At 40.6% G+C, this 17,432-nt stretch overlaps 1 protein-coding gene across 2 annotated transcripts in view; it reads right to left on the bottom strand.

The window, feature by feature from the left end:
* LOC124805031 (ARF GTPase-activating protein GIT1) overlaps positions 1-17,432 on the bottom strand; it is a 226,538-nt gene that overhangs the window by 90,526 nt on the left and 118,580 nt on the right. For both annotated transcript variants that reach the window (XM_047265460.1, XM_047265452.1), the window contains exons 5-6: positions 4,333-4,522; positions 320-392 (exon numbers count right to left, since the gene is read on the bottom strand). In XM_047265460.1, coding sequence (XP_047121416.1) covers positions 320-392; positions 4,333-4,522 — 263 coding nt within the window. The remainder of the gene's footprint in view (positions 1-319; positions 393-4,332; positions 4,523-17,432) is intronic.

Raw genomic sequence — 17,432 nt, 5'->3', positions numbered from 1 at the left:
GCAGGGAATATTGTCATTATTCATTTGTAAAACTTCATTTTGGCTTTATGGAGAGCTGCACTTACTGATGCTAAGTACATACGCAATATTATTTCATTTCTGTGTTTTCTTGCGACTGTACACTAAAAACTAGCTCAGAATACCGAGTAACTAATGAGCCTTCTTCCTGCTGTTTAATCTACATTCTTCAGGAAAGAAACTTTAAGGTTACATTGTATCATATGTTCCTGTAATCATAGTTGCTATTGCTGCCCCTCAGTGATTCTACGGGTAACTTTAATTTTTAATTTTATCCATTATACGTGATGTTGTTACTTACTCATATCTATTTCTCTTCTATCAACTTCATCATACACATCCATTGCTAACTCTTCAAATACATGGTTTGGCAGCTGTAAAATAAATTGAGTACATTAGCTTAAAAGAAAAATACATATAGCTCAAAATGAAAACTGAACTGAGAAAACTGTGAAATTATGAGGAAATATCAATTTGTTGGCAAAGATCAAAAGGAAGAGCATGTCACTCAGACTCCGGGATGTGAATGGCCTGCCTGTTGTGAAGACAGAGCAGAAACGAAGATGAAGGTAGAGGTGTCAGAGAGAACCATGCATTTATACGGCAAGCAAACCTCCAGCCACTGCAGTTTAGATCCATCTGTATAACCCAAAATACTTTCAGATTTGAGGTGACCAATCACCAAAAAGCAGAAATGTTGAATTGCCAATAGTTAAGAAAGAAAACTGCTAGCTTTCTGAGCTATCCTTCAACAGGTTAGAGTAAAAACAAGAACGCACACGTACGCACACACACCTATGCACCCACGTGGTGCCAGCTGAACTAACAGTGTAAACACTATAGTTTGGCAAGTGAACTAGTTGTGGTGGGGTAGAGGGAGGCTAGAAGTAGGAGAGGGACGGGGGGAGGGAGGGTGTTGGTCACTAATGGCTCGGGCGGAGGTGGCTGGTTTGCTGGCTAGGAATGCAAGGAAAGAAGGATGGCAGGTATATCGGCTGGCAGGATTGTAGTGGCCAGCAGGGAGCAGCAACGTGAATTGGGAAGGGGCGACAGAGATGAGGAAGGGGAAACTGTTGGGAAGAGAGAGTGGCGACAGTGGGCTACATGGGATTGACGCCTGCTTTTCAGCAAGTGGAATCCTTTAATTCAAAAGTATTTACATTCTACAGGAACTTTCCTGCAACATGCATACACTAAAACATAATGCTCAGTTAAAAAAATGTTAATTTAAAACTGTATTCTGAGATACAGTGCTTTCTGTGGGGTGGCCACAAAAAGTTGTGTGGCTTAGTGTACCATGACCAACTGCCACTGAACAGAAGGCTCAGTATAGTCTGGCAACAGGACTGGGCTTATATGCACCTTGTTGCCAGTGTATCCTTACTGTGGACAACATCTGTGATATGAAGATCTGACGAACTTGCATGACCTGCAGCTAAGGCCCTTTAAAACATTTAGTGTCTTTAGCCCTTTAAGGACTAAGAGAACGACTTGTATGAATATCAAGAGCTCAGATGGAAACCCAGTTCTAAGCAAAGAAGGGAAAGCAGAAAGGTGGAAGGAGTATATAGAGGGTCTATACAAGGGCGATGGACTTGAGGACAATATTATGGAAATGGAAGAGGATGTAGATGAAGATGAAATGGGAGATATGATACTGCGTGAAGAGTTTGACAGAGCACTGAAAGACCTGAGTCGAAACAAGGCCCCCGGAGTAGACAATATTCCATTGGAACTACTGACGGCCGTGGGAGAGCCAGTCCTGACAAAACTCTACCATCTGGTGAGCAAGATGTATGAAACAGGCGAAATACCCTCAGACTTCAAGAAGAATATAATAATTCCAATCCCAAAGAAAGCAGGTGTTGACAGATGTGAAAATTATCAGATTGGATTCCGTAGAAACACTGAAATACGTGAAGCGATACTGACCCTACGACTTATCTTAGAAGAAAGATTAAGGAAAGGCAAACCTACGTTTCTAGCATTTGTAGACTTAGAGAAAGCTTTTGACAATGTTGACTGGAATACTCTCTTTCAAATTCTAAAGGTGGCAGGGGTAAAATACAGGGAGCGAAAGGCTATTTACAATTTGTACAGAAACCAGATGGCAGTTATAAGAGTCGAGGGACATGAAAGGGAAGCAGTGGTTGGGAAAGGAGTAAGACAGGGTTGTAGCCTCTCCCCGATGTTGTTCAATCTGTATATTGAGCAAGCAGTAAAGGAAACAAAAGAAAAATTCGGAGTAGGTATTAAAATTCATGGAGAAGAAATAAAAACTTTGAGGTTCGCCGATGACATTGTAATTCTGTCAGAGACAGCAAAGAACTTGGAAGAGCAGTTGAATGGAATGGACAGTGTCTTGAAAGGAGGATATAAGATGAACATCAACAAAAGCAAAACAAGGATAATGGAATGTAGTCTAATTAAGTCGGGTGATGCTGAGGGAATTAGATTAGGAAATGAGGCACTTAAAGTAGTAAAGGAGTTTTGCTATTTGGGGAGCAAAATAACTGATGATGGTCGAAGTAGAGAGGATATAAAATGTAGGCTGGCAATGGCAAGGAAAGCGTTTCTGAAGAAGAGAAATTTGTTAACATCCAGTATTGATTTAAGTGTCAGGAAGACATTTCTGAAAGTATTCTTATGGAGTGTAGCCATATATGGAAGTGAAACATGGACGATAAATAGTTTGGACAAGAAGAGAATAGAAGCTTTCGAAATGTGGTGCTACAGAAGAATGCTGAAGATTAGATGGGTAGATCACATAACTAATGAGGAAGTACTGAATAGGATTGGGGAGAAGAGAAGTTTGTGGCACAACTTGACCAGAAGAAGGGATCGGTTGGTAGGACATGTTCTGAGGCATCAAGGGATCACCAATTTAGTATTGGAGGGCAGCGTGGAGGGTAAAAATCGTAGAGGGAGACCAAGAGATGAATACACTAAGCAGATTCAGAAGGATGTAGGTTGCAGTAGGTACTGGGAGATGAAAAAGCTTGCACAGGATAGAGTAGCATGGAGAGCTGCATCAAACCAGTCTCAGGACTGAAGACCACAACAACAACAACAACAACCCTTTAAGTTGTTTAGGTGCAGAAACCACATCATTCTCTGCAATGGTCGCATTGAAAAAGGAGCTACTGCCAACAACAACCTGATACACCAAGACCGACTAGCTCAGTCCAGCTAATATCACTTGATGGGTTACAGTTCCCATAATGTATGCATACCAGCAAACGTTTTAACTTAAGACCCATCCATATCATTCAAAGATTGCTAATTTTAGGGCTGAGCTGTTTTCATACAAGTTTTTTGTCTTCTTCACCAAGATGAATGGCAAGATCTCTGGTTTCCGTAAAACATAACTGTTTTAATCATGCTTAACAATGATTCCTAAAGAATAGAAATGGTTATTTATCCAGAAATATCACACAGAGTCCACTAACAGTAAACGATCCTCCAGCTTTGTGCTACAAAAGTACAATAACTTTTTTAAGTTCTAGCAGACAGCATCACGAAGACTCCGAAGATTTCAAAGATATTAGTTGCATACCCATCAGTTGTTTCCATAAAAAATCTGAGCTCTTTGGCATTGTATTCGTGTGCTGTGCAGCATTGTGAGCATGTTTGTAACCATGCACTGCATTGTGGAGAATATTGTGTTTAAGTAGAATAATTGCATTTCATTAAAACAATGCAGAAAATCATTAAACATCACCTTTTTTAGAATGAGATTTTCACTCTGCAGTGGAGTGTGCACTGATATGAAACTTCCTGGCAGATTAAAACTGTGTGCCCGACCGAGACTCGAACTTGGGACCTTTCTCCTGCAAGAGCTTCTGTAAAGTTTGGAAGTTAGGAGATGAGCTACTGGCAGAAGTAAAGCTGTGAGGAACGGGCGTGAGTCGTGCTTCAGTAGCTCAGATGGTAGAGCACTTGCCCGCGAAAGGCAAAGGTCCCGAGTTCGAGTCTCGGTCGGGCACACAGTTTTAATCTGCCAGGAAGTTTCATTACCTTTTTTCTTAAGATTTTGAAGTCAGCCACGCCAATTAGCGTTATAGTGTGTAAAGGCCTAATAAGTCTGTAACTAACAAGTAATTACTGAGAGTTTTGCAGTTTAAAGTATTGTTAAAGAAAAATTTTGACCTCCTGTTAGATGCTAAAATACTATAGCCATCACAATATATTGTTGTCACTCAGTGTAGCACTTATGGTTATTTACACAAACTGGGCAGCTGCAACGGTTTCCCAAGTAAAATTTTCCGTTCGAAAATTACTGTCAGGCTATACAACATCTGTTAGTCAACATACCTGCTGCAGCTTTTTGCGGGCAACTTTTGACAGTTCTGAGAGCTCAAGTGGATCCGCCATCTCAGGTATGATGTAGTGCTGACCAGCCACATGGTCAGGTCGACGAGAGCACAAGTAGTAAGCCAAACGGTCTGTCAGTTCATATGCGCACTCCACTAGCCTCTCTGCCAGATCTCTGTGACCTGCTGCCCTGCAGAACATAAAAAATTGTGTCTTCAAGCTGGTTAGTAAGGGTAATACAGAGGCATAGGGTAGAGATGAGGAAGTGCAGCAGTGTAGGGGTTGGGGAAGATGCTAGTGCTACCTGTGGGAGTGTGCAGGGATATTGTGGAGACAGGACAGGGCAGCATCAAGATGCTGTGGGGGGTTGGGGGGGGGGGGGGAGGAGGTGGAATGGAGAGAGAAGTAGAGAAGGGGACAGGACTAAGTAGGTGCACAGGCAGGATATAAGCAATATGTAGTGCTGGAGTGGGAGCAGGGAAGGAGATAGGTGGGTGGAGGACAGGGACTGGTGAAAGTTGAGACCAGGGGGTTACAGGAACAAAAGAATACGTTGTTGGGAGAGTGCCCAGCTGTGCAGTGCAGGAAAGCTGTTGCTGTGGGAAGGTCACAGGTGTCACAGGCTGTGAAAAAGTCATTAAGGTGAAACACATCATGTTGGGCAGCGTGTTCAGCAACTGAGTGGTCCAACTGTCTCTTAGCCATAATATGATCTTAGCAATTCATGAGGACAAACAGCTCACTTGTTGCCATGCCCATGTAGAAAGTGGCACAGTGGTTGCAGCATAACAGATCACATGGCTGCTATGAAAGATGCCCTGCCTTTAAGGGGTAGGAAATGCCTGTGACAGAACTGGAGTAGGTGATAGTGAGAGGATGTATGGGACAAGTCTTGCATCTATGTCTATTGCAGGAATATGAGCCATGAGGCAAGGAGGTGGACACAGGGATGGAGAAGGGATGGAGAAGGATACTGCATAGGTTAGGTGAATGACGGAAGACCACTGTGGGAGGGGTGGGGAGGATATTTCTTATTTCCGGGCACAATGAGAGGTACTCGAAACCCTGGCGGGAAAGTGAGTCAGTTGCTCCAGTCTTCAGTGTTGCTGAGTCACTGAAGAGTGTTCCTTTGTGGCCGAACAGTGGGTATGTGGGGTTGGTGGGTGGAAAGGAGTTGGTAGGAGACTGGTGCAACAAGGCACAGGAGATCTGTTTCTGGGCGAGGTTGGGAGAGTAATTTTAGTCGATGAAGGCCTCAGTGAGACCCTTGGAATATTTGGAGGAGGACTGCACATAACTACAAATGTAACAACTGTGAGTGGCTAGTTGGTATGGAACGGACTCTTAGGTGTGAAATGGATGGCAGCTACCGGAGTCAAGGTATTGTTGATGGTTGGTAGATTTGAAGTGGATGAAGGTCCTAATGAGGCCATTATTGATATGGAGGATGACATCAAGGAAAGTGGTTTGTTACGTTGAGGAGGATCCAATGAAGCAACTGGGAAGGGGGAGGTACTGAGGTTCTTGAAGTATGTGAATAGGGTGTCTTCACTCTTAGTGTAGATCTTGAAGATGTCATCACCGAATCTGAACCAGGAGAGAAAAACTGATAACCTTCTGTAAATGATTTGATCTCTAGATTGCTAACACTTAGTTTAAGCACTGTCAGCAAAGATTGTACACATGGCAAGCTCCAGGTGACACTGCCAGATATCAAATATACTTTGCTATTATCAACCAGAGATTCAAAAACAGTGTTAAAAAGGCAAAACCCATTTGAAGTGGAGATGCTCATGCAGATCACAAATTACTCATAGCAGATATTAGGCAAAGATTAAAGCATATTACGGAAAGACGTCAGATGAAGAAATGGAATGCTGAGAAATTGAAGAACGATAACTTTACGAAAGATATCCGTCAACTATGTTGAAAATAAATTGGAAAATATAAGGAGAAGTGTAGAGGTCACTGAAGAGCAGAATACCGTTAGAAATACAAAGTTACAGGGATTCAAAATAGAAATTGGAGAGTTGAAAACAACAAGAAATAGGAAAAAAGGATAATAGGAAGTATGTTAAATAAAATGGATGAGCGCAGAAAATGGAAAAATGATAGTGCAGAAGGCAGAAGACAGTGCAAAAAACTAACTATGAACTAAGAAACTTGACTGACAAGGCTAGAGAGGATTGGGTGAGGAAACAATGTGAGAAAATAAAAGAAATGGAAAAGAAAGGAAAATTGGAAGAGATGTACAGAACAGTGAAATCCTTAACAAGGTGAGAAGTAAGGAAAATAAGCAAACAAGGAATTTTACACAAACATGGAAAGAAGACAGTATGAATAGCAAAGGAAGAGAAGAAAGTTTGGATGGATTATGTGGAAGAGTTACGCAGTGCAGAGTCAGATAGCACCACACTGGTCTCAGAAGAAGAAAGGGGAAAGAATAAAGAAGACCGAGGTCCTAAGATGCTGAAATGCAAATTGGAGAAAGTAATTCAGGAGTGCCAGGAAAAGAAAGCATTAGCCTGTGATAAAATAATATCTGAGGCACTGAGGGTCTTGGGTCCACATTCAATAGCCGAACTGACTGAGGTAGTAAACAGAATTTATGACAGAGGAATTTGTCCTCAAGATCTACTGAAGACCATTCTAGTAACGTTATCTAAAAGTGCACAAAAGAATGCAAAGATTACAGGACAATTAGTTATATTAGTCACATTGTAAAGTGAGTGATACCGAAGAGGATTGAGCCAGCCAAAGACACTCGTCATGTGTGTATGAGCCGAGTTTTTGTGTGTGTGTGTGTGTGTGTGTGTGTGTGTGTGTGTGTGTGTGTGTGTTTTTTGTCTATTTAAGAAGAAGGCCTTCCATCTGAAGGTTTACGTGTTTGGTAGTATTTTTGCTGTGCCTGTCTGCAATTCAGCATCTCAGTTATATGATGAGTAGCAATCTATCCTTTTTCATAATATTGTCATTATTCCATCCTGGATTTTTCAGCATTTGATGACTGCAGAAGGCGTGACAGAAATGAACAAGGAGGTGTACATTTGTTTTATTGACAGGGAGAAGGCTTTCAATAATCAACTGGAATATACTGCTGAGAATTTTAAGTGATGTTAGTATAGTCTGGAAAGATAGAAGGTTAATAAAGGTGGTGGATGAAAAGCAGAAAGTGAGAGTAGGAATGGAAGAGATGAGCTTATGGCAAGAAAGTTCACTGTCACTGAAGTTACTCAACTTATGAGGACAAGAATCAATAGGTAAGGCCAAAGAGGATGCGAGGAGCACTGTAACTGGAGCAGAAACAATACAGACTGTAAAATATACAGATGACTAAGCAGTCCTGGCGAAATCAGAAGAGGAGCTACAGAAGATGTTAAAGAGTACTGCAAGAAGGCACGATGAGGATAGAATGAGAATAAATATGGGAAAGACAGAACTAATGAGAATAAGTGAGAAGGAAGCTCCAGTTAGCATTCTTAGATGGAAAAAAGATAGAATAAGTAAAATCCTTTCCGTACCTTGGAAGATTAATAGCATGAAATGGAAGCCGTAAAAAAGAAATAAGAAGGGGGATATCTACGGGACAGAGAGAATTTTAAAAGGTGAAGCAGTTACTAACATCTACAAGAAATCCAATGGAGTTGAAGAAAAAATTTGCTAAATGTTGTGTGTGGAATGTAGTGTTACACAGCAGTGAATCATGGACATTTAAAAAGAAAGACAAATGATATTTAGAAAGTTCTGAAATGCAACTATGGAGAAGAACACTTAATGTGAAATGGATTAACAGGCTTAAGAACAGAAATATAATGGAGAAAACAGGGGAAGATGATTATTGGAAATGATCAGCAAGAGGAAAATATCTTGGTCGAGTCATAAACTGCGTAGGAAGTGTTTTCAACAAAGAATTATAGAGGGAAAAGTAAAAGGGATAAGAGGAAGAGGTACGAAGAGAATTGCAATGATGGATGACAAACATACAAACACATGAAAGGTGATACTCAGAAAGGACATAATGGGCAGCATCTAGATTAAACCAGTCATAAGACAGATGCACTGAAGAAGAAGAAGAAGAAGAAGAAGAAGAAGGTGCCGACAAAAGAGTCCTGCAGCTCGTAAACACAGTGACGAAGCCCTTATTAGTAGGTATGATTATGAGGGGGGAACAGATTTTATGTGGTGTTTCAGTTCTTTCTGCAGATGTAAGTTTGTTTTCCATGTTGAGTGATTTGGGGAATTATGGTGAGGGGAGGTTAGGAAATTCTGGATAGTTAACAGAGGGTGATTTGGAGACAGCAAGGGTAGAATATTCTTGAGTGGAATAGTCAAGTGAGTCAGGCAGGACTCAATGTTACTTTTGAATTAAGTCTGACTGACAGGGTGCATGGGGAAAAAGTGTTTCTGTTGTAAGGACCAGGAGAAGGGGAGAATGTCTTTAACAAGCCCAACAAGACTGAATTTAGGGGTGTGGCAAAAGGCCAGGGATTTGGAAAGGACTGATACTTCTGTGGAACTGAGGCTTTTGGAGGAGAGGTTAATGTCTGTGTTGTGGGTCTATCTGTCTGTGTTGTGGGTCTATCTAGGTTCTCAATTCTGTACGGTAGCGAGAGGAAATTTCTGAAGGGATGGTAAATATAGCAGGTCTCCAAGGCAGGGTTTGGAGGTATGTGGGAGGACAAGAGAGGTTTGACAAAGTCTCTTCTATAGGTTGTGAGCAGTGGAAGATGACAAATGGTAACTTCAATGTTCCTGGTTGAAGTTTACACAGGGAAATCAACTTTATGGTTTAAAACCACACTTCCACATATTATACTTGCAATATTTGCAGTTACATTTCTTTACTAGATTAAGGCAAGATTTAGCATATAGATGAGGCACTGAGTCAATGTCCTCTTTCAGACCTAACTAATATACGAGGGCAGTTCAATAAGTAATGCAACACATTTTTTTTCTCGGCCAATTTTGGTTGAAAAAACCGGAAATTTCTTGTGGAATATTTTCAAACATTCCCGCTTCGTCTCGTATAGTTTCATTGACTTCCGACAGGTGGCAGCGCTGTACGGAGCTGTTAAAATGGCGTCTGTAACGGATGTGCGTTGCAAACAATGGGCAGTGATCGAGTTTCTTTTGGCGGAAAACCAGGGCATCTCAGATATTCATAGGCGCTTGCAGAATGTCTACGGTGATCTGGCAGTGGACAAAAGCACGGTGAGTCGTTGGGCAAAGCGTGTGTCATCATCGCCGCAAGGTCAAGCAAGACTGTCTGATCTCCCGCGTGCGGGCCGGCCGTGCACAGCTGTGACTCCTGCAATGGCGGAGCGTGCGAACACACTCGTTCGAGATGATCGACGGATCACCATCAAACAACTCAGTGCTCAACTTGACATCTCTGTTGGTAGTGCTGTCACAATTGTTCACCAGTTGGGATATTCAAAGGTTTGTTCCCGCTGGGTCCCTCGTTGTCTAACCGAGCAAAGGAGAACCATCTGTGCGGAATTGCTTGCTCGTCATGTGGCTGAGGGTGACAATTTCTTGTCAAAGATTGTTACAGGCGATGAAACATGGGTTCATCACTTCGAACCTGAAACAAAACGGCAATCAATGGAGTGGCGCCACACCCACTCCCCTACCAAGAAAAAGTTTAAAGCCATACCCTCAGCCGGTAAAGTCATGGTTACAGTCTTCTGGGACGCTGAAGGGGTTATTCTGTTCGATGTCCTTCCCCATGGTCAAATGATCAACTCTGAAGTGTATTGTGCTACTCTTCAGAAATTGAAGAAACGACGTCAGCGTGTTCGTAGGCACAAAAATCTGAACGAACTTCTCCTTCTTCATGACAACGCAAGACCTCACACAAGTCTTCACACCCGAGAGCAGCTCACAAAACTTCAGTGGACTGTTCTTCCTCATGCACCCTACAGCCCCGATCTCGCACCGTCGGATTTCCATATGTTTGGCCCAATGAAGGACGCAATCTGCAGGAGGCACTACGCGGATGATGAAGAAGTTATTGATGCAGTACGACGTTGGCTCCGACATCGACCAGTGGAATGGTACCGTGCAGGCATACAGGCCCTCATTTCAAGGTGGCGTAAGGCCGTAGCATTGAATGGAGATTACGTTGAAAAATAGTGTTGTGTAGCTAAAAGACTGGGGAATAACCTGGTGTATTTCAATGCTGAATAAAACAACCCCTGTTTCAGAAAAAAATGTGTTGCATTACTTATTGAACTGCCCTCGTAGAATACACATTCTTATGCGTAGCTACATTGTCTTATCTGACTACTTTCCAGTCAAGCTGCAGCATCAAGACAGTGTGGTCAGCCAAGACAATGTTGCTGTACTGGTGTGTAGCTCCAATGAAGCGCTGAAAGCTTAGCAATGGTTCCAGTTTTGTTTCCGTGCCTGTAAGAAACTCAATAGCTCATATAACAGTCATGTGTTATTTTTATTGCTTCCATTACGTACATTCCAATGACTTTCCAGTCCCATATTTTTAAGGGTAATATCTGCAACAGAAGTTGGTTATCGGTCAGTCACTGTTGGACTTGGCCAACTCGTACAAATATCTGAGTGTAACACTTTGTAGGTACATGAAATGGAATGATCACACAGACTCAGTCTAGTATAAAGCAGGTGGACGACTTCACTTTATTGGTAGAATACTGGAGAAGTGCAATCAGTCAACCAAGGAGATCGATTACAAATCACTCATGCGACTGGTTCTAGAATATTGTTGAAGTGGGTGGGACTTGTACCAAATAAGGCTACTACGGCATACTGAACATATACAGAGAAGGGCAGCATGAATGGTCACAGGTTTGTTTGATCCATAGGAGATTATCACACAGATATTGAAGGAACAGAACTGAAAGACTCTTGAAGACAGACGCAAATTATAACGAGAAAATCTATTAACAAAGTTTTCAGAACCGGCTTTAAATGCTGACTCTAGGAATATAGTACAATTCCCCTGCATATCACTTACATAGGGATCGTGAGGAAAAGATTAGAATAATTACAGCATACACAGAGGCATTCGCAAAATCATTCTTCCTGCACTCTATACATAAAGAAAGAAACTCTAATAAATGATGCAAAGGGTTTTACCCTCTGCCAAGCACTTCACAATAGTTTGCAAAGAATGAATGTAGATGTACATACCCTCTAGCTGACTCTAAAAAGGGCATGTTAAGAATCTAAAATATACATGCTTAATGTGATTTCCATATACTTTATCAGTCAATTACAATATCCATTATTTTCTTTAGTCTTTGAATTTTTTTATCTCCCTTACTTCCTCTGATAGCAAACTATTAAGGTCTCTGACAGGTATCTCTGCAGTGATGGGACTGAATTAGTTTTCTGCTTGATGTACCCATAATTTTTTAAATGATACCATATTTGTAGCAAATATCAAACTTTAAAAACATTTAGAAATGTATCAGGGTTTCCCCAAGTGAAATTCCCCGATTTCCTCACAAGTTTTAGTACTTTTCTCTGACAAATATTAGGATCCCAAGGGTAAGTAAAGACAAAAGATGACAAAAAAGAGTAAGGCCATCAGTATTTCTAAACGTGTTATTAACCCTCTAGTTTTGAATGAACACTAATTTGTCTCCTTTACAGGATTTATGATCTGAAGGATAAGTAAAAAGGGAAGTTGTGTAAATGAAAGCCATTTTTGGATGAAGAATTTTTGTTTTTATTAATGAGCTAACTGACTGAGTTAACAGCAATCCTGTCATTGCTGACACCAAATCAGAAAAAAAATTGAGACAAAAACAATTTATTCAATAACTTTTCGTCTGTTACTGTTAGCTTACTTTCTTAGTTGCTTTATTCAGTTTTTAAATACACAGATGGTGAATATTACATTGAAAACACTCACGAGCAAGTGCTACAAAAACATCACTCCTCTTCAAATGCAGAACAAATACTGATACACATCTGTAGGTCTATGATGTACCCTCAAAAATACAAGTTTACCAAAGCAAAGATTTAAAGTGTCGACAGAAAATTTTACTTGGCTAAAATTGTTTTTTGTCTAATAGCTACGACAATAACATATTATGAAATCATGATTTAAATGAAACTTTTATCACAGAACACAGTATTTAATTACAATTTATCATTCCAAAACCTCAAACATCACTTTGAATACTTTTATTTTATGAACTTTATAACAAGATCATGTGACAGCTTCCGTTAGTGCTTTTAAAGACAAGACATTTTCCACGGACTCAAACCTTGTAAACATATGTGATGGCATCAAACCATCATACAACTTGCTTGAATCACAGCCCAAGAATTTAATATAAGCGGAAAACTGTTCAAATGGTTCAAATGGCTCTGAGCACTATGGGACTTAACATCTGAGGTCATCAGTCCCCAAGACTTAGAACTATTTAAACCTAACTAACCTAAGGACATCACACACATCCATGCCTGAGGCAGGATTTGAACCTGCAAACGTAGCAGCAGCGCGGTTCCAGACTGAAGTGCCTAGAACCACTCGGCCACAATGGCCGGCCAGAAAACTGCTCATCAGATAAAAATCAATAACAAATTTGAAGTTCGTCAAAACTGCTTTCATATCTAAAGCACTGACAATCTTATGATTACATGAAAACTAAACAGAAGTTTTGCCTTTCAATTAGATGTTACAATACATGTTAAAGTAATATAACAAGACATACATATGAAAATAATAACAGAACATTCTTCATCCTTTGTATACAAGGGTAATCACATTTTATTAGGTGCATGCATAGGAAATTTAAAATTTGTACTTGAAGGTAACTTTCAGCAAATACTGAATTACCTGCTCAACATCATACACACAGTATCTGAAAAGTTGTTAAGGAAGAAAATAAAGAGTTTTTAACAACAATTCAAATCATAACTATAGTACAGCAACCAAAACAATCAATTATTGATAAAATTATTTAATTGATATAATAGAGGGAAACATTCCACGTGGGAAAAATATATCTAAAAACAAAGATGATGTGACTTACTGAACGAAAGCGCTGGCAGGTCGATAGACACACAAACAAACACAAACATACACACAAAATTCAAGCTTTCGCAACAAACTGTTGCCTCATCAGGAAAGAGGGAAGGAGAGGGAAAGACGAAAGGATGTGGGTTTTAAGGGAGAGGGTAAGGAGTCATTCCAATCCCGGGAGCGGAAAGACTTACCTTAGGGGGAAAAAGGACGGGTATACACTCGCGCGCACACACACACATATCCATCAACACATATACAGACACAAGCAGACATATTTAAAGACCATATGTCTGCTTGTGTCTGTATGTGTGTGGATGGATATGTGCGTGTGTGCGCAAGTGTATACCCGTCCTTTTTTCCCCCCTAAGGTAAGTCTTTCCGCTCCCGGGATTGGAATGACTCCTTACCCTCTCCCTTAAAACCCACATCCTTTCGTCTTTCCCTCTCCTTCCCTCTTTCCTGATGAGGCAACAGTTTGTTGCGAAAGCTTGAATTTTGTGTGTATGTTTGTTTGTGTTTGTTTGTGTGTCTATCGACCTGCCAGTGCTTTCGTTCAGTAAGTCACATCATCTTTGTTTTTAGATATAAATTATTTAATTGGATAGATAAGAAATCTACTCACTAAGCAGTGGCAGAAAACACACGCAAAAGACTGTTGTGATAGGCAAGTTTTCGGAGCCAGTGGCTCTTTCTTCAGGCAGAAGGGTTGAAGGGGAAGGCAGAAGGGTTGAAGGGGAAGGAAGAAGGGTTGAAGGGGAAGGAAGAGGGGTGAAGCAAAAGGACTGGAGAGGTCTAGGAAAAGGGGTAGGTCTTGGGAAAGTCACCCAGCACCGCAGGTCAGTGGTGACTTACTGTACGGGATGAGAAGGAAAGACTGATTGTTGGGGATGAGATTTGAAAACCTGAGTGTTTAAAGATGGAAGACAGGGTAATATGCAAGGCAGAGATTACTACTAAAGCATCGTGCAAGACTTAATAAAAGTGAGAAGCTAAGTGCATTGTACGTAACAGAGGTGGGAGAGGGTGGTGAAAGCTAGACGGGAAAGACAATGAAATATGTAGAAAACTAAAACGGAGTGACACAAAGAGCTGAGACAGAAGAAATTAATGTAATTAAGGAAAGGTGGATGGTGAGAACCAAGGACATGACGTAGTGCTGGTTCCCACCAGTGGTGTTCTGAGAAACTGGTGTCTGAGAGAAGAATCCAGATGGCACGTGAGGTGACACAGGCACCGAGGTCATGAATGTCATGTTGTAGAGCACGCTCTGAAACAGGAATTGCGAGTTGCCAGTATATTCCCTCTGCCTATGTCCATTCATCCTAATTGATAATTTGGCGGTAGTAATGCCGACATAGAAGGATAAATAGTGTTTATGTAACAGCTGATATATGACGTGTCATTTCGCAGGTGGCTCTCCCTTTGATAGTATATTTTTTGCCAGTTACAGGGCTATCATAGGTGGTGGTAGGAGGGTGCACCTGGGAAATCTGCTTTTTAACTAGGCTGGTTGGGTAATTAGGTGTAGTGAAGGCTGAGGTGAGAATAATAGTGTATTGCTGTAGGGACGTCTGACATGGAAAGGATGGCAACTGTCAAAATGTAAGTACTGCTGTTTGTTGATAGGTTCTTTCATCTCAGCTTTTCTTCACTTCATTTTAGTTTCCTACATCTTTGATTATCTTTTCTGTATATTTTTCACCACCCCTCCCACTTCTTTTATGTACAATCCACTTAGCTTCTCACTATCATTACTTTGGGAATGATGTTTTAGTAGTAATCTCTGTCTTGCATATTACCCTGTCTTCCACCTTTAAGCTCTCGGGTTTTCAAATCTCATCCAATGTAGACCCCAACAATCAGCCTTTCCTTCTCATCCCATATGGTAAGTCTTCCTTGACTTGTGGTTCTGGGTGACTTCCCAAAATCTACCCCTTTTCCTAGACTCTCCAATTCTTTTCCTTCATCCTTCTTCCTTCCCCTTCAACCCTACTACCTGAAGAAGGAACCACTGGCTCCGAAAGCTTGCCTATCACAACAGCCTTTCATGTGTGTGTTCTGCTGCCGCTTGGTGTGTAGATTTCATAACTATAGTACACATCCTTTGTACCACACTGCTGGAAATGGCAATTCCCTACTGCATTAACAATACTGATCTACAACTATCTCATTTTGTCTCCAACTATATAGATCATTTATAAAATATTGCAGCGGAGATGACATCAAAAACTACTCTTCAGAATACATCAGCCTTTGCACAGAGGATTATAGTTGTAACATACCCTCCTGGCAGATTAGAAATGTCTGTTGGGTTAGGACACGAACCTACACTCTACACTACACTACAGACTGAAGCAGTGATGTGGGTAACAACACGTCCAAGAAAAGGCTGTGAAGTAAGAGGTTCATCCACAAAATTGTTGTGAGGTCCCTTCACAACTGATAGAAATGGAGTAATGAAGTTTTTAAGATACATGGCTTGAAATACTTTGTTATCAATTTGTGTCACACACTTTGTAACTAATTTCTTTATAAATTTTCATTTTTGGGCGTGCAATCTGCATCTGGCACATAAGATGCCTGGCCATTATTTCCCTAAATTAGCATGGATTATTTGGGCTGTCTGCTATGGTCAAGATTCTGGCACTAAATATTACAAGGGAGTTCGGAAAAAAATGGAGACAAACTAGAGTGTATAAAACATCATATTCATATCCTGACAAGCCTGGCAAAATGAACATCAAAATATAGAGAGAGGTCTTTTCAGTCACATTTTTCATTACATTTCATAATTTGGTAACACTTTCATCCTACCATATAGGATTTTTTAACTTTCCCGGCAAGATAATGCATCATACCAGACAAACATAAAGGAAGTATGTTGTAAATATAACATTAAAGTTTAAAAAATAAGAAATGCACTGGGGTGTGTTTAGCAACTTTTCTCTGCCAAATAATACTACTCTGTATTTTGTCAAATAAACAATTCCAATCAATCAACAAAAACCACTCAAAATTCCTTTGTGAGAGAAGTGATTTCTTCATCAATTCCAATCAGTACAGTGGCCCTTTTGGCCAGTATCCATGACATTTGGCCTCCAGTTCTTTAACATGAGGAATGATGGACCTCTTCCATCTACCTCTCTCAGCTGCTTCATCTTCTTCAGGTTGCTTCTGCTTTAAAGCCCCACCACGACGATCTCAAGTGCTGCGATAGTCCAGAATCACTCTCTTGTTAATGTCAATACTAAAAACACTTCCAGCTGATAGGCCTTCATGTACTTGATATATGGCTACCAATGACTTGATTTGTTGGTTGACTATCACACACTCTTTATTAATGGAAAAACCTTGCTCTACAAAATCTTGACCATGGCTCAGAATGAGAACGTTTCGAAGAAAGCTATACAAATGCTGACAGTTGGTATCACCATCCAGTAAGTATCTCCAAAAAGAATTGATTCTTGTCTATAGTTTGCACAGAAATCCAAAAATATCTCCTTATCGAGAAGTTGCACACTTTCTTTCTCAACTTTATCACAGTCCTTAGCACTTAATCAATTCTGTGAAGAGAATTTCTGCAAGGCATTCATAATTCTAGCCTTGCTAGGTCTTGGGCTGCTATTTATCACAGCTGGATCACAAAAGCTTGCGGGTACTCTCTTCAATACATTATAAATCGATCTCAGAAAAGGTACAATGCCCCAGTTTGTCTAAGACTGCATTCTTGAAACTCTCATGAATTGTATGAAGACCACAAGATCACATATCAATAAAAGCTGATGCACTGTCGCCATGAATACTCTTCAGATCAAGATGCAAATCCTTCAAGAATGCCCAATTGACAATACGTTCATCGGTTGATACCTGAAGCATGTTGGTCAGAAGCTTCTATCTTAAAACCGTCCTACATATTGGCAGCATTAGCATGGTCTTAAAATGCAGATAAAAACAGTGCATTTCAACATGTTTTTTAACTCTGTGCCAATATCTGAGAGCAATGTTCATTTTCTGCAACTCAGCCACCTTGTTAAGGTTCTCATCAAATCAGATTACAAAAGGAATATCCCCTTCAAGATATCCA

The sequence above is a fragment of the Schistocerca piceifrons genome, chromosome 1, assembly GCF_021461385.2.
Source record: "Schistocerca piceifrons isolate TAMUIC-IGC-003096 chromosome 1, iqSchPice1.1, whole genome shotgun sequence".
In the NCBI taxonomy this organism is placed as follows: domain Eukaryota; kingdom Metazoa; phylum Arthropoda; class Insecta; order Orthoptera; family Acrididae; genus Schistocerca; species Schistocerca piceifrons.
The sequence above is the reverse complement of the archived record's forward strand: the minus strand, read 5'-3'. Positions and strand labels throughout refer to the sequence as shown.